This window comes from Salmo trutta, chromosome 1 (assembly GCF_901001165.1).
Source record: "Salmo trutta chromosome 1, fSalTru1.1, whole genome shotgun sequence".
NCBI classification, from domain to species: domain Eukaryota; kingdom Metazoa; phylum Chordata; class Actinopteri; order Salmoniformes; family Salmonidae; genus Salmo; species Salmo trutta.
The window spans coordinates 6,544,590-6,567,725 of NC_042957.1; the positions used below are offsets into that span (position 1 = coordinate 6,544,590).

Here is a 23,136-nt window from a genome sequence, read left to right on the forward strand (position 1 = left end):
TGACCCTGGCTCTCTAAAGAAGACAGTTTTCTGTTCTACTCTGTGTTTAGTGGGCAATACACCACAGTGGTCTGGTCTCACCACAGGTGGTCTGGTCTCACCACAGTGGTCTGGTCTCACCACAGAGCAGAGGGGAACAGAACAGATATTTGCTACTTAGGATCACATTAGCTGATTACTAGTCTTACTGAAGTCCACATAACAAAAAAGTCACAGAAAAACATACTTTAACAATTGCATACATTTAATATATATCAGTTACACACCACACACAAAACCAGTAGGTCACATGTCAGTACACACACACACACACACACACACACACAAAACCAGTAGGTCACATGTCAGTACACACACACAACACACACCACACACACACACACACAACCAGTAGGTCACATGTCAGTACACACACACCACAGACACACACCACACACACAACCAGTAGGTCACATGTCAGTACACACACACACACACACACACACACAACCAGTAGGTCAACATGTCAGTACACACACACACACACACACACCCACTGTCCGAGACCACGAGTCAGTACCACACACACACACACACACACACACACACACAACACACACACACACAACCAGTAGGTCACATGTCAGTACACACAACCAGTAGGTCACATGGGGAATGGAGAGGAACAGAGCAGAACAGAAAAGAGAACAGGACAGAGCGGAACGGAACAGAACAGAACAGAGCACTGTGAAGCCTGTCCTTAAGATATATTACACACAGGCAGGTCTTTGTCAAGAGTCAGGTCCAACTCTGGTGAAGAGACAGAGAGAGAGCCCCTACATTGTGTTTTCCCTCCAGATCCCAAAGCCAGACCCAGTGGGCCAGGCAGCCATAATGTGGGGTAAGGTCGCCCCCTGTAGGCCTGATGAGGAGCAAATGGACCTCAGGGGAGGCCAACCCAAGCGGAGCTGGCCTCCTGTTGGATTCTGTTTGTCAAACCCTTTTCTAAAACACACCTGCTTTTACTAATACGCTTGCCCAGTACCTGGATAAGCTGAGTCCGGCGTGTAGGATGGAACTAAGGTTAGCATCAAGTACAGGCCTTCAGCCATGGCCAAAGCCAGTCAGACAGTAAACAATGATGTAGCTAACAGCGCTAGGCTAGCGGTCTGACGGTGTTGTTTCTGCCTCTGTGTGTGTGTGTGTGTGCTAACAGCGCTAGGCTAGCTGTCTGACGGTGTTGTTTCTGCCTCTGTGTGTGTGTGCTAACAGCGCTAGGCTAGCGGTCTGACGGTGTTGTTTCTGCCTCTGTGTGTGTGTGTGTGTGCTAACAGCGCTAGGCTAGCTGTCTGACGGTGTTGTTTCTGCTTCTCTCTGTGGTGTGTGTGCTAACAGCGCTAGCTAGCTGTCCTGACGGTGTTGTTTCTGTCTGCCTCTCTGTGTGTGTGCTAACAGCGCTAGGCTAGCTGTCTGACGGTGTGTTTTTCTGCCTCTGGGTGTGTGTGCTAACAGCGCTAGGCTAGGCTGTCTGACGGTGTTGTTTGCCTCTGTGTGTGTGTGCTAACAGTGCTAGGCTAGCTGTCTGACGGTGCTGTTTCTGCCTCTGTGTGTGTGTGATAACAGCGCTAGGCTAGCTGTCTGACGGTGTTGTTTCTGCCTGTGTGTGTGTTGTGCTAACAGCGCTAGGCTAGCTGTCTGACGGGTTGTTGTTTCTGCCTCTCTCTGTGTGTGTGTGTGTGTGTGTGTGTGTGTGTGTGTGTGTGTGGGTTGTGTGTGTGTGTCTCCATCAGAAGGCCAGGGAGGTGTTCCTGACTTTTTAGTGGAGAGCGGAGATTCTTGAAGGGACAGGAAGACAATACTGTTTCCCACAGCCCTGACAGACAGACAGAAAGACACACACACACACACACACACACACACACACACACACACACACACACAATAAACAGAAGCTGTAGTGAGAGAGCAGTCATTTAGGAAGCCTGTGACAGAGCGAAGCCACACAGACCACAGGGTGTTTTAGACAGGTCCTTCCTGGTGCTTTCCAGCATCAGCTGTGGGGACAATTTATCATCAGCCCTTTAGATCACATGACTCTGCTTACAAATGATTAGTAAATAACGTAGTGCTCTACGACGCCTCGCCGTTCACGTCCCTCATGAGCTAAGAGTACACAGAGATAGACAGTACAAAGACGTGACCTTTGACACCAGCCTAATGTTCGCCAAACAAGTCTTTCTTTTAATGATCAAAACTCTTTCATCAATCACCAACAACTCAAGCCACTGGCGTCTTTGTTTTGTCCAATCAAAAGCTTGATTTCATGACTGATACTGTTAAGTGGTTCACGTCATGCTCAAACAACATTCATCACAGCAGTTATTTGTTTTAAAGGTGTGGGGCTGGGAATTCAAGAGAGAGAGGTGGTAGAGAGAGAGAGGTGGTAGAGAGAGAGAGAGAGGTGGTAGAGAGAGAGGAGAGAGGTGGTAGAGAGAGAGAGAGAGGTGTAAGAGAGAGAGAGAGAGAGAGAGAGAGGTGGTAGAGAGAGAGAGAGAGAGAGAGAGAGAGGTGGTAGAGAGAGAGAGAGAGAGAGAGAGAGGTGGTAGAGAGAGAGAGAGAGAGAGAGAGAGGGGTGGGTAGAGAGAGAAGAGAGAGAGAGAGAGAGAGGTGGTAGAGAGAGAGAGAGAGAGAGAGAGAGAGAGGTGGTAGAGAGAGAGAGAGAGAGGGTGGTAGAGAGAGAGAGAGACAGATGGTGGTACAGGGAGAGAGAGAGAGAGAGGTGGTAGAGAGAGAGAGAGAGAGAGAGGAGAGAGAGAGGTGGTAGAGAGCGAGAGAGAGAGAGAGAGAGAGAGAGAGAGAGAGGGTAGAGAGCGGAGAGAGAGGTAGAGAAGCGAGAGCGAGAGAGAGAGCGAGAGCGAGAGCGAGAGCGAGAGCGAGAGCGAGAGCGAGAGAGAGAGAGAGAGAGAGAGAGAGAGAGAGAGAGAGAGAGGGAGAGGGAGAGGGAGAGGGAGAGGGAGAGAGAGAGAGAGAGAGAGAGGGGTTGACCGGTTGAAGTTGACATTTAAAATGGTTAGGGTAAGGGTTAAGGGTAGGGTTTTAGGGGTTAAGGTTAGGGTTTAAGGTTAGGGTTTAGGGGTTAAGGTTAGGGTTTAGGGGTTAAGGTTAGGGTCTACTGGGTATGGACGTCCCAAGGATCTCAGATAGCACTAACCAACAAGAAACTAGCAGAACAGTCTTCGGTTGCCTTGGCGACACACCCCACAATGCAGCAGCAGGACGCATAGAAACAGAACAAACTGTAATTTCTAGCATTCTATACTGAACACAAATATAAACGCAACATGTAACAAATTTAAAGATTTGACTGAGTTACAGTTCAAAACTTGGAGACATCTGTGGCATTGTGTTGGGTGACAAAACCACCTATTTTAAAGTGGCCTTTTATTTTCCCCAGCACAAGGTGCACCTGTGTAATGATCATGCTGTTTAATCAGCTTCTTGATATGTCACACCTGTCAGGTGGATGGATTATCTTGGCAAAGGAGAAACGCTCGCTAACAGGGATGTAAACAAATTTGAGCAACAACATCTGAGAGAAATAAAGCTATTTGTGAGTATGGAACATGCATGTCTAAATCTACAGTTCACACGGTCATAACGGACACCGCTGGCCAATTACCGGCAGCCTGATTTCCATGACAACCCCTAGTGGATGGAGCGTAGGGTCTGTGAAAGTGGAGACTGACAGAGGAAGACGCGAGACACCTTAATCAGTCTGTATATTAGTCACACACAGAAAGAGGAAGACTTTCTCTGCTAGACGAGAAGACATCACTAGGAGTCTGAATAGACTGCTGCTTTGTGAATGAGACTGTTCTGAGCCACACACACACACAGTATGTATATTACCATTACCTAAGAACTGGAACAATGACCAACGGTCAAACTTCAAACTTCCTCGCTTTGTCCTTTTCCCCGAAAACTTCACAAGCTCTTAGACACACACACACACACACACACACACACACACACACACACACACACACACACACACACACACACACACACACACACACACACACACACACACACACACACACACCATTCCCACGGCCAAAGACAGTCAGATAAAAGCAATACGAGTCCACAGCCAAAGTGAGACATCATGATGTAGTGTGTAGGGTGCTAGGTCTGTGAGAGTGGAAGTGTGGGTAAACCTTTACCCCTCACTGCACATCAGTCACCTGACCTCTCTGACCTCTCTGACCTCCAGGAGCAGCTCGGTCATGAAGCACCGTAGCAGGTCTCCACTATCCTTAACGCGTTTCATCACGAGGCTGAGGTCTGGCAGTGACAGGACTGTCTGAACCCCTGACCCAGGTTCTCCCACGACCCTTCCTGGTTCCTCTGGTTCACAGCCTGCAGGCCCTGGAGTACAGGAGGGGGGTCCCCCCTACCACACACTACAGGAGGAGGGTCCCCCCTACCACACACTACAGGAGTAGGGCCCCCCTACCACACACTACAGGAGTAGTGACCCCCCTACCACACACTACAGGAGTAGGGCCCCCCTACCACACACTACAGGAGTAGGGACCCCCCTACCACACACTACAGGAGTAGTGACCCCCTACCACACACTACAGGAGTAGGGAACAGGGGAGGGGGGAGGGTCCCCCCCACTACAGGAATAGGGAACAGAGGAGGGTCCCCCCCCCCACTATAGGAGTAGGGAACAGAGGAGGGTCCCCCCCACTACAGGAGTAGGGAACAGAGGAGGGTCCCCCCCCCCCCCACTATAGGAGTAGGGAACAGAGGAGGGTCCCCCCCCACTATAGGAGTAGGGAACAGAGGAGGGTCCCCCCCACACTACAGGAGTAGGGAGAACAGGGGAGGGTCCCCCCCACACTACAGGAGTAGGGAACAGGGGAGGGTCCCCCCCACTACAGGAGTAGGGAACAGGGGAGGGTCCCCCCCACTACAGGAGTAGGGAGAACAGGGGAGGGTCCCCCCCCGTCCCCCCCACACTACAGGAGTAGGGAACAGAGGAGGGTGCCCCCACTACAGGAGTAGGGAACAGAGGAGAGTTCCCCCCCACTACAGGAGCAGGGAACAGAGGAGGGTCCCCCCCCCCCACTACAGGAGTAGGGAACAGAGGAGAGTTCCGTGTCGTCTGATTGCAGGGCAGCAGGACTGGCAAACGTGTTCCTTCTGACTTTTAATTTCAACGCAAACAACACGGACACAAACGAATGCGTACACACACACTGCGTTTCCGTACCTGGTATTCTGATGTAGGACCAGCCATGCCGGGGGTAGAGTGCCATCACTCCCCCAGGGCATCGTGGGTAGAAAGTGTTGGCTCGGGACATCCAATCAGAGGCCAGATCAGGGGAGCCGTACAGGAAGCACTGCTTGGCGGCCATGCCCCCTCCGGCCCTCGTCTCCTGCCACTCGTACTCAGCGCTGCGGTCATCACAGTACCGCTCCATGGGAACCGCCGTTACCTAGGAAGCAACACAAAATTAACAACTGTCATTCTGATGAAGTGTTCCAATGTTGATTTGACAAAGTTTCATTCCAACTGCCAGCCGAACCCGGGTCCGGTCTCGTGACACCAGCCGACCCCACAACCCCGGGTCTCGTGACACCAGCCGACCCCACAACCCCGGGTCTCGTGACACCAGCCGACCCCAGAACCCCGGGTCTCGTGACACCAGCCGACCCCACAACCCCGGGTCTCGTGACACCAGCCGACCCCACAACCCCGGGTCTCGTGACACCAGCCGACCCCACAACCCCGGGTCTCGTGACACCAGCCGACCCCACAACCCCGGGTCTCGTGACTCCAGCCGACCCCAGGTCCGGTCTCGTGACTCCAGCCGACCCCAGGTCCGGTCTCGTGACTCCAGCCGACCCCAGGTCCGGTCTCGTGGCTAGGGTTGCAAAGGGTCGGAAACTTTCCGACATTCTTCCATCACATGTACAGCCGATTCTCAAGATCTTGCACACTAATGAGATGCTATTGAGCCCACACTACTACACTGTCTGAGCCAAGGACTACATGCTTTCTGGTAAGTTTTGATTACAATACTGGGTGGGGTGAATACATTTTATATGACATACATCATTTTTTGTTAAGTAGTAAATAGTAGCCTACAGCAGTGTGTTTAAATCATTTCTAACTTGTTAATAATTTCTGCTAGTTAGTTTTTGCTACCATGTGGGTTTTAGCTTGCTTGAGCCTGCTAACTGAGGAGTGTTAATTCACTTGTTTCCATACATGTTTCATTTTAAAACATTTATCTTACAAAAGAGTTGCTTAATCTAACTGCTTAACTATTTATCTGTACATGGAATTGTATTATTCTTTTTTTTACTCATTCTTTTCTAATCTTTACAGGAAATTGCCACGGGCGCTATCTGATGTGTGGAGACATTTCACTGCAGCTAATGTAGAAGGAAAAGCTGTGTACATTTACAAATACTGAGCCAAATCATATGTGAAGAATGCAACCAAAGATGCAGAATCATCTGGCGAAGTGCATAAAGGTCCCTCAGGGCCCACAACAAGCAACCTGACAAAAGTCCCTCTACTTATATTTGAGGTGAAAATGATGAATCAGACATCTTATCGATATCAACAGCTCATGGTCCTCCTGGAATCAGAAGTTCTGACTCAATGGAGGAATGTAGTCAGAGAAATGCTGATGAATGTCTTGCTCGAGCTGTGTATGCAACTGGTTCACCTCTGATGCTCACAGGCAATGTGTATTGGAAGAGATTTCTGAATGTTCCTCGCCCAGCAGACACCCCTCCAAACAGACATGCTTCATCTACTCATTTGTTGGATGCAGAGTTCAAATCATAGAGAAAGCAGACTGTTTTGCAATCATCTCTGATGGGTGGTCGAATGTTTGTTGGCAAGGAATAATTAACTACATCATCTCCACCCCTCAACCAGTGTTCTACAAGAGCACAGACACAAGGGACAACAGACACACCGGTCTCTACATTGCAGATGAGCTGAAGGCAGGCAATGACCTTCGACTACAGAAGGTATTTGCACTGGTGACAGACCATGCTGTGAACATGAAGGCTGCTTGGTCTAAAGTGGAGGAGTTATACCCTCACATCACACCCATTGGCTGTGCTGCTCATGCATTGAATCTGCTCCTCAAGGACATCATGGCACTGAAACAATGGATACACTCTACAAGAGAGCCAAGGAAATGGTTAGGGATGTGAAGGGTCATCAAGTTATAGCAGTAAACTACCTCACCAAGCAAAGTGAGAAGAATAAGAGCACCACATTGAAGCTGCCCAGCAACACCCGTTGGGGTGCTGTTGTCATCATGTTGAACAGTCTCCCGGAGGGGAAGGAGTCTCTCCAGGAAATGGCCATATCACAGACTGCCGATATGGACAGCCCATCAAGAGGATCCTCCTGGATGATGTATTTTGGGAGAGAGTGGTAAGCAGCCTGAAACTCCTGAAACCTATAGGACGGACTGAGAGAGACAACGCCATCCTGTCTGATGTTCAGACTCTGCTTGCAGATGTAAGAGAATAAATCCGTACTGCCCTGCCCACTTCACTGTTACTCCATGCAGAGGAAACTGCAGTTCTGAAATGCATCAAAAAGCGTGAAGACTTCTGCCTGAAGCCCATACACGCCACAGCATACATGTTGGACCCCAAGTATGCTGGCAAGAGCATCCTGTCTGGTGCAGAGATCACCAAGGCCTATGGTGTCATCACTACTGTGTCTCGCCACCTTGGCCTGGATGAGGGCAAGGTTCTTGGCAGTCTGGCGAAGTACAGACATATTACACTGCAATATGGCATTTCCATCGTGCCAACATATCTCATCAGCCACCTGGTGGAAGGGACATTGTAGATCTGAGGCTCTTTCCCCTGTTGCCTCCATCATTCTCCAAATCGCACCAACATCAGCCGTCTCAGAGCACAGCTGGTTCTTGTTAGGGAACACGCACACCAAAGCACGCAACAGGCTGACCAATACAAAGGTTGAAAAATTGGTGGCCATCCAGGCAAATTTGAGGCTTTTTGAGCCTGACAACGAGCCGTCCTCAACAAGGTTGGAAAGTGATAGTGAAGATGAGGCCTCAGAGTCTGATGTTCAAGAGGTGGACATTGAGGAGGTCCAGGGAGAAGACATGGAAGCCTGAGAGGAAGACAACCAAAGATTTAATTTCTAGACTATCATTTCTAAGATGTATGTTGAAAACGTTTCTGGGCGATGCGATGGATCATTGGGGATCATTCAATATTCCCTTTTTTGTTGTTCAGTGAAATCATTCCATGTGTAGAGTTAACTCAATTAATTAAAGTTCAATTCGTAACTAAATATTTTTTTTATTTCTATTTGAAGGATTTAATCATTTGCAATTATGTCTACTTATGATAAGGTAAAAGGTTTATGTTTCTGTCTCCATTTGAGATGGTAAATATATCCAAAGCAAAAAACATCTACATTTAAATGGTAATAATATTAATTTGCATATATTTCCGTTAATTCCCATATATTCCTGTGAATTCCCACGGGAAAGTTTCCACTGAATATTGCTCACAATATATCCTGCTGGGGTGATTCATACAGATCAGTGTTCATCCTGCCCCCCCCCCCCCCCCCCCCGGGATCCATTCCAGGGGGATCAAACTCTAAAGAGCGGTGGGCACAAGTTCAAAGGAAAAGGGCTGCAAATACCAGCTGAAACACACAGAGAGAGAATACTGATCTTCTGTCCCAACTAATGAAACCAGAACGGCCCACGGGCAGAACGGCCCACGGACGGGCAGAACGGCCCACGGACGGGCAGAACGGCCCACGGACGGGCAGAACGGCCCACGGGCTGAACGGCCCACGGACGGGCAGAACGGCCCAGAGTGTGTTGGTTATTCCAAGGAGGATAAAGAGAGGGATGGATGGATGGAACAAGGGAGAGGGGAAGATGGAAAGAGAGATGGATGAGGGGAAAGAGAGATGGATGAGGGGAAAGAGAGATGGATGAGGGGAAAGAGAGATGGATGAGGGGAAAAAGAGCAATGTTTTTTGGTCTCTTTGTTGATGTGGAAGCTATGATCTGTGAACCAGCAGGATCTGTGTGTGTGTGTGTGTGTGTGTGTGTGTGTGAGACAGTGCAGCAGGTTGGGTGGTCGATCGAGAAAAGGGACGGGGAGGAGGATGTGTTGTCTTTGGAAACATTCAACAACGAGCAGCATTATCTGCCTAACATGTGTGTGTGTGTGTATGTGTGTTCTGTGTGCATTCTCTGTGTGTGAAGAGACCCCCTGCGGTGGCTTCAAGCTGCACTCTAAACAAACAGTAACTTCTAAAAACGTCTCGTGGACCACAGATTTATTTACCTTCCTCTCTCACCACACACACAAAAAACACACAGCCCTCTCACACACACACACACATCTCTCGACCATTCCCTCCCTCTTACACACACACTGGGGCCTTACCCTTGGCACAGCGGTGAGCAGGAACTTGGGTGGTTGTGTGGGTTGGCCTGGTCGTAGGGTGGTGGAGTTGGCAGAGCATCGACTGTGGACCAGAACATCACAGTGACCCATCAGACCTGGGCTGTGACGGGTGAATACCAGGTTCTGGAGAGCGAGAGAGCGAGAGAGCGAGAGAGAGAGCGAGAGAGAGCGAGAGAGAGAGCGAGAGAGAGAGCGAGAGCGAGAGAGAGAGCGATAGAGAGAGCGAGCGAGCGAGAGAGCGAGCGAGAGCGAGAGCGAGAGAGAGAGCGAGAGAGAGAGCGAGAGAGCGAGGGAGAGAGAGAGGGAGAGAGAGAGGGAGAGAGAGACAGAGAGACAGAGAGACAGAGAGACAGAGAGACAGAGAGACAGAGAGACAGAGAGACAGAGAGACAGAGAGACAGAGAGACAGAGAGAGACAGAGAGAAAGAAGGAGAGACTAGATTGATCAAGTACTCAATAAACCAAACATAACACTTTCCTTTGGCAGTTTTAAACAACGTGTATATGACCTTCAAAGAACGTGTGTGTGTGTGTGTGTGTGTGTGTGTGTTAGAGTTCATTCACAGTGAACATTCAAACCCTGTTAACGGGGAAGTCATGTGGCCGTATTTTCACTCGTTCTGCGTTTGATCCCCCCCAACCTTTTGTGTGACATTTTTGTTTTGTTAAAGAGAGAATGCAATATGCAAATATATCTAAAGCATATTAGAAAACAGTAAAACCTTCCACATCAACATATTACACATCAGAATCCCATTCTGAATGTCGTCTCCGCACTAAATATGGTTTTTGAAAGAAAATCTCCACTGTGCCATAAATCCATATTTTAATGATGCTGTTTACAACAAAAACAACAAGGTATAAATATGGATTTCTGGGACAGTAGAATAAAATAAAATGAATTTTTAGTGCAGAGACATCATTCAGAAGGATTCTGATGTAATTACGAGTTGGATAGGAGTGTTTTCTAACAAGCTTTTAGATATGTTGTCATAACGCCTTGTAGTCAACGGCCAAGTGATGACTCTGCAAAATGTGACAACCACTTTTCTCTGTAAAGAAACAAAATATCAAACAAAAGTTAGGGGGATAAACTAAAAGCATAGAAAGAGTGGAAATAACACCAAATGTAAAAATAAGGCATGGGCAGACCCACAGCGCCATCTAGGGGACCTGAACAGCAACAGACCTTCTCTCCATTCCAGGGCCTGAGACATGTGGTAATTGGTAGACCAAACCCCAAATATGACCCCATTTGGCCAAGACAGTCCTTTAGCCAACATAATGTTGAAATCCTAGTGGTTACATCTCAGCAGACTATAGTAGGTGTAAAACCATGGCTAGCCAGGGTTGGATGGTAACATAGTGGTGAGGTGGTGCTGGTGGTCAGCTGAGAGTTGAGACTTAGCTGCTCCAAATGAAGGGACAGATCCATCCCAGTGGGACAGAGTGATGTTGGACAGATCCATCCCAGTGGGACAGAGTGATGTTGGAAAGATCCATTCCAGTGGGACAGAGTGATGTTGGAAAGATCCATCCCAGTGGGACAGAGTGATGTTGGAAAGATCCATCCCAGTGGGACAGAGTGATGTTGGACAGATCCATCCCAGTGGGACAGAGTGATGTTGGACAGATCCATCCCAGTGGGACAGAGTGATGTTGGAAAGATCCATCCCAGTGGGACAGAGTGATGTTGGAAAGATCCATCCCAGTGGGACAGAGTGATGTTGGAAAGATCCATCCCAGTGGGACAGAGTGATGTTGGAAAGATCCATCCCAGTGGGACAGAGTGATGTTGGACAGATCCATCCCAGTGGGACAGAGTGATGTTGGACAGATCCATCCCAGTGGGACAGAGTGATGTTGGAAAGATCCATCCCAGTGGGACAGAGTGATGTTGGACAGATCCATCCCAGTGGGACAGAGTGATGTTGGACAGATCCGTCCCAGTGGGACAGAGTGATGTTGGAAAGATCCGTCCCAGTGGGACAGAGTGATGTTGGAAAGATCCATCCCAGTGGGACAGAGTGATGTTGGAAAGATCCATCCCAGTGGGACAGAGTGATGTTGGAAAGATCCATCCCAGTGGGAAAGAGTGATGTTGGACAGATCCATCCCAGTGGGACAGAGTGATGTTGGAAAGATCCATCCCAGTGGGACAGAGTGATGTTGGAAAGATCCATCCCAGTGGGACAGAGTGATGTTGGAAAGATCCGTCCCAGTGGGACAGAGTGATGTTGGAAAGATCCGTCCCAGTGGGACAGAGTGATGTTGGAAAGATCCGTCCCAGTGGGAGAGAGTGATGTTGGACAGATCCGTCCCAGTGGGACAGAGTGATGTTGGACAGATCCATCCCAGTGGGACAGAGTAATGTTGGAAAGATCCATCCCAGTGGGACAGAGTGATGTTGGACAGATCCATCCCAGTGGGACAGAGTGATGTTGGACAGATCCATCCCAGTGGGACAGAGTGATGTTGGAAAGATCCATCCCAGTGGGACAGAGTGATGTTGGAAAGATCCATCCCAGTGGGACAGAGTATGTTGGAAAGATCCATCCCAGTGGGACAGAGTGATGTTGGAAAGATCCATCCCAGTGGGACAGTGTGATGTTGGAAAGATCCATCCCAGTGGGACAGAGTGATGTTGGAAAGATCCATCCCAGTGGGACAGAGTGATGTTGGACAGATCCATCCCAGTGGGACAGAGTGATGTTGGAAAGATCCATCCCAGTGGGACAGAGTGATGTTGGAAAGATCCATCCCAGTGGGACAGAGTGATGTTGGAAAGATCCATCCCAGTGGGACAGAGTGATGTTGGAAAGATCCATCCCAGTGGGACAGAGTGATGTTGGACAGATCCATCCCAGTGGGACAGAGTGATGTTGGAAAGATCCATCCCAGTGGGACAGAGTGATGTTGGACAGATCCATCCCAGTGGGACAGAGTGATGTTGGACAGATCCATCCCAGTGGGACAGAGTGATGTTGGACAGATCCATCCCAGTGGGACAGAGTGATGTTGGACAGATCCATCCCAGTGGGACAGAGTGATGTTGGACAGATCCATCCCAGTGGGACAGAGTGATGTTGGAAAGATCCATCCCAGTGGGACAGAGTGATGTTGGAAAGATCCATCCCAGTGGGACAGAGTGATGTTGGAAAGATCCATCCCAGTGGGACAGAGTGATGTTGGACAGATCCATCCCAGTGGGACAGAGTGATGTTGGACAGATCCATCCCAGTGGGACAGAGTGATGTTGGACAGATCCATCCCAGTGGAACAGAGTGATGTTGGACAGATCCATCCCAGTGGGACAGAGTGATGTTGGACAGATCCATCCCAGTGGGACAGAGTAATGTTGGAAAGATCCATCCCAGTGGGACAGAGTGATGTTGGAAAGATCCATCCCAGTGGGACAGTGATGTTGGAAAGATCCATCCCAGTGGGACAGAGTGATGTTGGAAAGATCCATCCCAGTGGGACAGAGTGATGTTGGAAAGATCCATCCCAGTGGGACAGAGTGATGTTGGAAAGATCCATCCCAGTGGGACAGAGTGATGTTGGAAAGATCCATCCCAGTGGGACAGAGTGATGTTGGAAAGATCCATCCCAGTGGGACAGAGTGATGTTGGACAGATCCATCCCAGTGGGACAGAGTGATGTTGGACAGATCCATCCCAGTGGGACAGAGTGATGTTGGAAAGATACATCCCAGTGGGACAGAGTGATGTTGGACAGATCCATCCCAGTGGGACAGAGTGATGTTGGAAAGATCCATCCCAGTGGGACAGAGTGATGTTGGAAAGATCCATTCCAGTGGGACAGAGTGATGTTGGACAGATCCATCCCAGTGGGACAGAGTGATGTTGGACAGATCCATCCCAGTGGGACAGAGTGATGTTGGACAGATCCATCCCAGTGGGACAGAGTGATGTTGGACAGATCCATCCCAGTGGGACAGAGTGATGTTGGACAGATCCATCCCAGTGGGACAGAGTGATGTTGGAAAGATCCATCCCAGTGGGACAGAGTGATGTTGGAAAGATCCATCCCAGTGGGACAGAGTGATGTTGGACAGATCCATCCCAGTGGGACAGAGTGATGTTGGAAAGATCCATCCCAGTGGGACAGAGTGATGTTGGACAGATCCATCCCAGTGGGACAGAGTGATGTTGGAAAGATCCATCCCAGTGGGACAGAGTGATGTTGGAAAGATCCATCCCAGTGGGACAGAGTGATGTTGGACAGATCCATCCCAGTGGGACAGAGTGATGTTGGAAAGATCCATCCCAGTGGGACAGAGTGATGTTGGACAGATCCATCCCAGTGGGACAGAGTGATGTTGGAAAGATCCATCCCAGTGGGACAGAGTGATGTTGGAAAGATCCATCCCAGTGGGACAGAGTGATGTTGGAAAGATCCATCCCAGTGGGACAGAGTGATGTTGGAAAGATCCATCCCAGTGGGACAGAGTGATGTTGGAAAGATCCATCCCAGTGGGACAGAGTGATGTTGGAAAGATCCATCCCAGTGGGACAGAGTGATGTTGGAAAGATCCATCCCAGTGGGACAGAGTGATGTTGGAAAGATCCATCCCAGTGGGACAGAGTGATGTTGGAAAGATCCATCCCAGTGGGACAGAGTGATGTTGGATAGATCCATCCCAGTGGGACAGAGTGATGTTGGAAAGATCCATCCCAGTGGGACAGAGTGATGTTGGAAAGATCCATCCCAGTGGGACAGAGTGATGTTGGAAAGATCCATCCCAGTGGGACAGAGTGATGTTGGAAAGATCCATCCCAGTGGGACAGAGTGATGTTGGAAAGATCCATCCCAGTGGGACAGAGTGATGTTGGAAAGATCCATCCCAGTGGGACAGAGTGATGTTGGAAAGATCCATCCCAGTGGGACAGAGTGATGTTGGAAAGATCCATCCCAGTGGGACAGAGTGATGTTGGAAAGATCCATCCCAGTGGGACAGAGTGATGTTGGAAAGATCCATCCCAGTGGGACAGAGTGATGTTGGAAAGATCCATCCCAGTGGGACAGAGTGATGTTGGAAAGATCCATCCCAGTGGGACAGAGTGATGTTGGAAAGATCCATCCCAGTGGGACAGAGTGATGTTGGAAAGATCCATCCCAGTGGGACAGAGTGATGTTGGAAAGATCCATCCCAGTGGGACAGAGTGATGTTGGAAAGATCCATCCCAGTAGGACAGAGTGATGTTGTCCATGTGCCAAAGGGGAATGGACCAGGATTCAAGATGGGGGAAATGGTAGGGGATTACAGAGACAGTCTGGCTGAGTGTCTGGGTCTCTCTAGGCGTGGCTGGCTGAGTGTCTGGGTCTCTCTAAGCGCGGCTGGCTGAGTGTTTGGGTCTCGCTAGGCGTGGCTGGCCGAGTTAGGCAAGGCTAGGCAGTGATGTGACTTATTATTTGGCAAGGCTAAGCAGCGATGTGACTTATTATTTGGCAAGGCTAAGCAGCGATGGGACTTATTATTTGGCAAGGCTAGGCAGCGATGGGACTTATTATTTGGCAAGGCTAGGCAGCGATGGGACTTATTATTTGGCAAGGCTAAGCAGCGATGGGACTTATTATTTGGCAAGGCTAAGCAGCGATGAGACTTATTATTTGGCAAGGCTAAGCAGTGATGTGACTTATTATTTGGCAAGGCTAAGCAGTGATGTGACTTATTATTTGGCAAGGCTAAGCAGTGATGTGACTTATTATTTGGCAAGGCTAAGCAGTGATGCGAGTTATTATTTGGCAAGGCTAAGCAGTGATGGGACTTATTATTTGGCAAGGCTAAGCAGTGATGGGACTTATTATTTGGCAAGGCTAGGCAGTGATGGGACTTATTATTTGGCAAGGCTAGGCAGTGATGCGAGTTATTATTTGGCAAGGCTAAGCAGTAATGTGAGTTATTATTTGGCAAGGCTAAGCAGTAATGTGATTTATTATTTGGCAAGGCTAGGCAGTAATGTGAGTTATTATTTGGCAAGGCTAAGCAGTGATGGGACTTACTATTTGGCAAGGCTAGGCAGTGATGTGGCCAGATTCATTATTTGGCAAGGCTAAGCAGTGATGGGACTTATTATTTGGCAAGGCTAGGCAGTGATGTGGCCAGATTCATTATTTGGCAAGGCTAAGCAGTGATGTGACTTATTATTTGGCAAGGCTAAGCAGTGATGTGGCCAGATTCATTATTTGGCAAGGCTAGGCAGTGATGTGACTTATTATTTGGCAAGGCTAGACAGTGACGTGGCTAGAGTTGTTGAGAGATGAATCCCAGGCTAGTGAGAGTTAGGCCACAGAGAGACTGCAAAGTCTGGATCTGAACTGTATAAACACTGTCATGAAACCATCTGGAAACCAGTCGACTGGTTGCAGTTTTTCATTGTGTAGAAAAGAGAGTCGGGTCACAAGGTTTACAGCAGATCTCCAGGTGTCTGAAGCTGCAGATCCCTCCCCCTCTAGATCTACAGTTGAAGCAGGAAGTTTACATACACTTAGGTTGGAGACATTAAAACTTGTTTTTTAACCACTCCACATATTTCTTGTTAACAAACTATAGTTTTGGCAAGTCGGTTAGGACATCTACTTTGTGCATGACACAAGTCATTTTTCCAACAATTGTTTACAGACAGATTATTTCCCTTATAATTCACTGTGTCACAATTCCAGTGGGTCAGAAGTTTACATACACTAAGTTGACTGTGTCTTTAAACAGCTTGGAAAATTCCAGAAAATGATGTCATGGCTTTAGAAGCTTCTGATAGGCTAATTAACATCATTTGAGTCAAGTGGAGGTGTACCTGTGGATGTATTTCAAGGCCTACCTTCAAACTCAGTGCCTCTTTGCTTAACATCATGGGAAAATCAAAAGAAACCAGCCAAGACCTCAGAAAAAAAAAGGAAACCTCCACAAGTCTGGTTCATCGTTGGGAGCAATTTCCAAACACCTGAAGGTACCACGTTCATCTGTACAAACAATAGTACACAAGTATAAACACCATGGGACCATGTAGCCGTCATACCGCTCAGGAAGTTGACGCATTCTGTCTCCTAGAGAGGAACGTACTTTGGTGCGAAAAGTGCAAATCAATCCCAGAACAACAGCAAAGGACCTTGTGGAGATCCTGGAGGAAACAGGTACAAAAGTATCTATATCAACAGTAAAACAAGTCCTATATCGACATAACCTGAAAGGCCACTCAGCAAGGAAGAAGCCACTGCTCCAAAACCGCCATAAAAAAGCAACAGAGCTTTGCATGCCGAAGAACACCATCCCAACCGTGAAGCACGGGGGTGGCAGCATCATGTTGTGGGGATGCTTTGCTGCAGGAGAGACTGGTGCACTTCACAAAATAGATGGTATCATGAGGGAGGGAAATGATGTGGATATATTGAAGCAACATCTCAAGACATCAGTCAGGAAGTTAAAGCTTGGTCACAAATGGCTTTTCCAAATGGACAATGACCCCAAGCATACTTCCAAAGTTGTGGCAAAACGGCTTAAGGACAACAAAGTCAAGGTATTGGAGTGGCCATCACAAAGCCCTGACCTCAATCCTATAGAAAATGTGTGTGCAGAACTGAAAAAGAGTGTGCGAGCAAGGAGGCCTACAAACCTGACTCAGTTACACCAGCTCTGTCAGGAGGAATGGGCCAAAATTCACCCAACTTATTGTGGGAAGCTTGTGGAAGGCTATCCAAAACGTTTGACCCAAGTTAAACAATTTAAAGGCAATGCTACCAAATACTAATTGAGTGTATGTGAACTTCTGACCGACTGGGAATGTGATGAAAGAAATAAAAGCTGAAATAAATAATTCTCTCTACAATTATTCTGACATTTCACATTCTTAAAATAAAGTGGTGATCCTAACTGACCTAAAACAGGGAATTTCTACTAGGATTAAATGTCAGGATGTATGTAAACTTCCGACTTCAACTGTAGGTCTTCCTTAGAGAAGCCATTCCAGAGGGGAAACCTAAGATGAAGAATATCTGTCTGATACTGTTTGAATTAGCCGGGGTTAGGAGAGACCTGGGGAGGTTGTTAGGGGAGACCTGGGGAGGTTGTTAGGGGAGACCTGGGGAGGTTGTTAGGGGAGACCTGGGGATGGTAGGATGAGACTGGTTGTTAGGGGAGACCTGGGGAAGGTAGGATGAGACTGAGGTTGTTAGGGGAGACCTGGGGATGGTAGGATGAGACTGAGGTTGTTAGGGGAGACCTGGGGAAGGTAGGATGAGACTGAGGTTGTTAGGGGAGACATGGGGAAGGTAGGATGAGACTGGTTGTTAGGGGAGACCTGGGGAAGGTAGGATGAGACTGGTTGTTAGGGGAGACCTGGGGAAGGTAGGATGAGACTGGTTGTTAGGGGAGACCGGGGGAAGGTAGGATGAGACAGGTTGTTAGGGGAGACCTGGGGGAGGTAGGATGAGACAGGTTGTTAGGGGAGACCGGGGGAAGGTAGGATGAGACTGAGGTTGTTAGGGGAGACCGGGGGAAGGTAGGATGAGACTGAGGTTGTTAGGGGAGACCTGGGGAAGGTAGGATGAGCCTGAGGTTGTTAGGGGAGACCTGGGGAAGGTAGGATTAGACTGAGGTTGTTAGGGGAGACCTGGGGAAGGTAGGATTAGACTGAGGTTGTTAGGGGAGACCTGGGGAAGGTAGGATGAGCCTGAGGTTGTTAGGGGAGACCGGGGGAAGGTAGGATGAGCCTGAGGTTGTTAGGAGAGACCTGGGGAAGATTGTTAGGGGAGACCTGGGGAAGGTAGGATGAGCCTAAGGTTGTTAGGGGAGACCGGGGGAAGGTAGGATGAGCCTGAGGTTGTTAGGGGAGACCTGGGGAAGGTAGGATGAGACTGAGGTTGTTAGGGGAGACCTGGGGAAGGTAGGATGAGACTGGTTGTTAGGGGAGACCTGGGGAAGGTAGGATGAGACTGAGGTTGTTAGGGGAGACCTGGGGAAGGTAGGATGAGACTGAGGTTGTTAGGGGAGACCTGGGGAAGGTAGGATGAGACTGGTTGTTAGGGGAGACCGGGGGAAGGTAGGATGAGCCTGAGGTTGTTAGGGGAGACCTGGGGAAGGTAGGATGAGCCTGAGGTTGTTAGGGGAGACCTGGGGAAGGTAGGATGAGCCTGAGGTTGTTAGGGGAGACCTGGGGAAGGTAGGATGAGCCTGAGGTTGTTAGGGGAGACCTGGGGAAGGTAGGATGAGACTGAGGTTTTTAGGGGAGACCTGGGGAAGGTAGGATGAGCCTGAGGTTGTTAGGGGAGACCTGGGGAAGGTAGGATGAGACTGAGGTTGTTAGGGGAGACCTGGGGACGGTAGGATGAGCCTGAAGTAGAGAGGCAGAGGAAAGACTTGAGGTGGGTGTGTGTGTCTCACCTGTAACACTGTGCTCGTGTGTGTGTTGGGGAAAGCAGTAGGTCGGTCCAGCCAGAGGATCAGACCCCTCCGAGAGAGACACTGACTCCGGGGCCTCCCGCTCCCTTCCTCCTCTCCTCCTCCTCCTATCCTCCCTCCATCCCCCTCTCCACCCTCCTCCTCTTCCAGGCCCCACAAGCGTCTCTGGTAGAGCCGGTACGCCGCCTTCAGGGAAAGAAAAAGAGCTAACCACCTGAAACAGGAGAGAGGAGAGTCTGATTAAAACAACTTCCAAAACATAATGTAGACGGCAATTAGCTTCATAGCTAACTCCAGAACGGTTTACATTTGTGAACACGGGGATGTTGCTCACCATCCACAGACTCTGTTGACTAACTGCATTGTCAAGCTCTAGTGTCCCTTGGACACCTACCTGACCAGAGTGCCCTGCAGCATGACGTTGAACATCTCTGCCGGCGAAACGTCGATGAAACGCAGGAAGGAGAAACAACTTCCTTCATGATCACCTTGAGGAGGATAAACACTTGTTTTAGACACACGAGGAGGCAGAGGGCTCTAAAAACACTAAAGTCTAAGAAGCTTCCTCTTGTCTTCTTTCCTTCGTCTATACTGATGTGAAAGAATGAAGAGGGTAGTCACTTACCTTTCCTGTGGAAGAGGGACTGGTGGATATGATCTGGAGAGAAGGGAGACAGTAGAACCTGGAGCACCCTGAGAGAGGAGACAGAGAGAGACACACGGAGAAAGAGACAGAGAGAGAGAGAGACACACAGAGAGAGAGAGAGAGAGCGAGAGACACAGAGAGAGAGAGAAAGAGACACGCAGAGAGGGAGACAGAGAGAAGGATTCTATGAACATGGTTATCCGAGAATAACAAATAAACCCCTCAAATGCTCTCATTGTCTTCTACATCATAATATAACAATTAAACACCACCAGCCATTACCAAGTCACATTGGACAAGCACTGAGTATACTGTGTTACTCACTTCTTCCTGCTGTGTGTGTGTGTGTGTGTGTGTGTGTGTGTGGTGTGTTACTCACTTGTTCCTGCTGTGTGTGTGTGTGGTGGTGTGTGTGAGTCCGTGGCGGTAGAGGAACTTGGACATGATGTAGGGTCTCAGCGACATGTGGAAGGGAGAACGGGTCTCCTGACGTTCAAACAGGTCAGGGTGGTTACAGACCTACAGGAAGAGAGAAAACACTACTCATACTGAACCACCAAGAGTAGGAAGAAACCTCGAGAGGAACCAGACTCTGGAGTCTTCCTCTGGTTGGTTGGCTTTAGATAACAACAGTTATTCTTACTAGGGTCCTCAAATTACAAATCTTTCCACTGCTTCCTCTCTATTTAGACCTGGGACACCAGGTTCATTACCAGGTTGAACAGAAAACCAGCAGTACTGGGACACCAGGTTCATTACCAGGTTGAACAGAAAACCAGCAGTACTGGGACACCAGGTTCATTACCAGGTTGAACAGAAAACCAGCAGTACTGGGACACCAGGTTCATTACCAGGTTGAACAGAAAACCAGCAGTACTGGGACACCAGGTTCATTACCAGGTTCATTACCAGGTTGAACAGAAAACCAGCAGTACTGGGACACCAGGTTCATTACCAGGTTGAACAGAAAACCAGCAGTACTGGGGTACCCAGGTTCATTACCAGGTTCATTACCAGGTTGAACAGAAAACCAGCAGTACTGGGGTACCCAGGTTCATTACCAGGTTCATTACCAGGTTCATTACCAGGTTGAACAGAAAACCAGCAGTACTGGGGTACCAGGTTCATTACCAGGTTCATTACCAGGTTGAACAGAAAACCAGCAGTACTGGGGTACCCAGGTTCATTACCAGGTTCATTACCAGGTTCATTACCAGGTTGAACAGAAAACCAGCAGTACTGGGACACCAGGTTCATTACCAGGTTCATTACCAGGTTGAACAGAAAACCAGCAGTACTGGGACACCAGGTTCATTACCAGGTTCATTACCAGGTTGAACAGAAAACCAGCAGTACTGGGACACCAGGTTCATTACCAGGTTCATTACCAGGTTGAACAGAAAACCAGCAGTACTGGGACACCAGGTTCATTACCAGGTTGAACAGAAAACCAGCAGTACTGGGACACCAGGTTCATTACCAGGTTGAACAGAAAACCAGCAGTACTGGGACACCAGGTTCATTACCAGGTTCATTACCAGGTTGAACAGAAAACCAGCAGTACTGGGACACCAGGTTCATTACCAGGTTCATTACCAGGTTGAACAGAAAACCAGCAGTACTGGGGTACCAGGTTCATTACCAGGTTCATTACCAGGTTGAACAGAAAACCAGCAGTACTGGGACACCAGGTTCATTACCAGGTTGAACAGAAAACCAGCAGTACTGGGACACCAGGTTCATTACCAGGTTGAACAGAAAACCAGCAGTACTGGGACACCAGGTTCATTACCAGGTTCATTACCAGGTTGAACAGAAAACCAGCAGTACTGGGACACCAGGTTCATTACCAGGTTCATTACCAGGTTGAACAGAAAACCAGCAGTACTGGGACACCAGGTTCATTACCAGGTTCATTACCAGGTTGAACAGAAAACCAGCAGTACTGGGACACCAGGTTCATTACCAGGTTGAACAGAAAACCAGCAGTACTGGGGTACCCAGGTTCATTACCAGGTTCATTACCAGGTTCATTACCAGGTTGAACAGAAAACCAGCAGTACTGGGACACCAGGTTCATTACCAGGTTGAACAGAAAACCAGCAGTACTGGGACACCAGGTTCATTACCAGGTTGAACAGAAAACCAGCAGTACTGGGACACCAGGTTCATTACCAGGTTGAACAGAAAACCAGCAGTACTGGGACACCAGGTTCATTACCAGGTTGAACAGAAAACCAGCAGTACTGGGGTAGCCAGGTTTTTTATTTTCATTTAACCTTTATTTAACATTCTTATTTACAATGACGGTCTCGCCACCGGCCGAACCCGGACGACGCTGGGCGCCCCCCTATGGGACTCACAATCACGTCCGGTTGTGATACAGCCTGGAATCGAACCAGGGTGTCTGTAGTGACGCCTCTAGCACTGTGATACAGTGCCTTAGACCTCTGCACCACTCGAGAGGCCAAAGGATATAGAATATCAAAATAATATTCAACTCCTAGTTTCATCATTACTGTTATAGTACTGTCAGCCAATCAGCATTCAGGACTATAACCACCCAGCCTATAATACTGGATATGTCATTACTGTTATAGTACTGTCAGCCAATCAGCATTCAGGACTATAACCAACCAGCCTATAATACTGGATATGTCATTACTGTTATAATACTGTCAGCCAATCAGCATTCAGGACTATAACCAACCAGCCTATAATACTGGATATGTCATTACTGTTATAATACTGTCAGCCAATCAGCATTCAGGACTATAACCAACCAGCCTATAATACTGGATATGTCATTACTGTTATAATACTGTCAGCCAATCAGCATTCAGGACTAGAACCACCCAGTCTATAATACTGGATATGTCATTACTGTTATAGTACTGTCAGCCAATCAGCATTCAGGACTAGAACCACCCAGTCTATAATACTGGATACATCATTACTGTTATAATACTGTCAGCCAATCAGCATTCAGGACTAGAACCACCCAGTCTATAATATATCATTACTGTTATAGTACTGTCAGCCAATCAGCATTCAGGACTAGAACCACCCAGTCTATAATACATCATTACTGTTATAATACTGTCAGCCAATCAGCATTCAGGACTAGAACCACCCAGTCTATAATATATCATTACTGTTATAGTACTGTCAGCCAATCAGCATTCAGGACTAGAACCACCCAGTCTATAATATATCATTACTGTTATAGTACTGTCAGCCAATCAGCATTCAGGACTAGAACCAGCCAGTCTATAATACATCATTACTGTTATAGTACTGTCAGCCAATCAGCATTCAGGACTAGAACCAGCCAGTCTATAATACTCGATACATCATTACTGTTATAGTACTGTCAGCCAATCAGCATTCAGGACTAGAACCACCCAGTCTATAATACATCATTACTGTTATAGTACTGTCAGCCAATCAGCATTCAGGACTAGAACCAGCCAGTCTATAATACTCGATACATCATTACTGTTATAGTACTGTCAGCCAATCAGCATTCAGGACTAGAACCACCCAGTCTATAATACATCATTACTGTTATAGTACTGTC

At 48.3% G+C, this 23,136-nt stretch overlaps 1 protein-coding gene across 1 annotated transcript in view; it reads right to left on the reverse strand.

Moving 5' to 3' along the window:
* Positions 1-23,136, reverse strand: part of ino80 (INO80 complex ATPase subunit) — a 99,835-nt gene that overhangs the window by 48,357 nt on the left and 28,342 nt on the right. Inside the window, exons 21-26 of the mRNA XM_029700776.1 lie at positions 19,936-20,075; positions 19,536-19,603; positions 19,305-19,398; positions 18,893-19,124; positions 9,472-9,615; positions 5,261-5,486 (exon numbers count right to left, since the gene is read on the reverse strand). Coding sequence (XP_029556636.1) covers positions 5,261-5,486; positions 9,472-9,615; positions 18,893-19,124; positions 19,305-19,398; positions 19,536-19,603; positions 19,936-20,075 — 904 coding nt within the window. The remainder of the gene's footprint in view (positions 1-5,260; positions 5,487-9,471; positions 9,616-18,892; positions 19,125-19,304; positions 19,399-19,535; positions 19,604-19,935; positions 20,076-23,136) is intronic.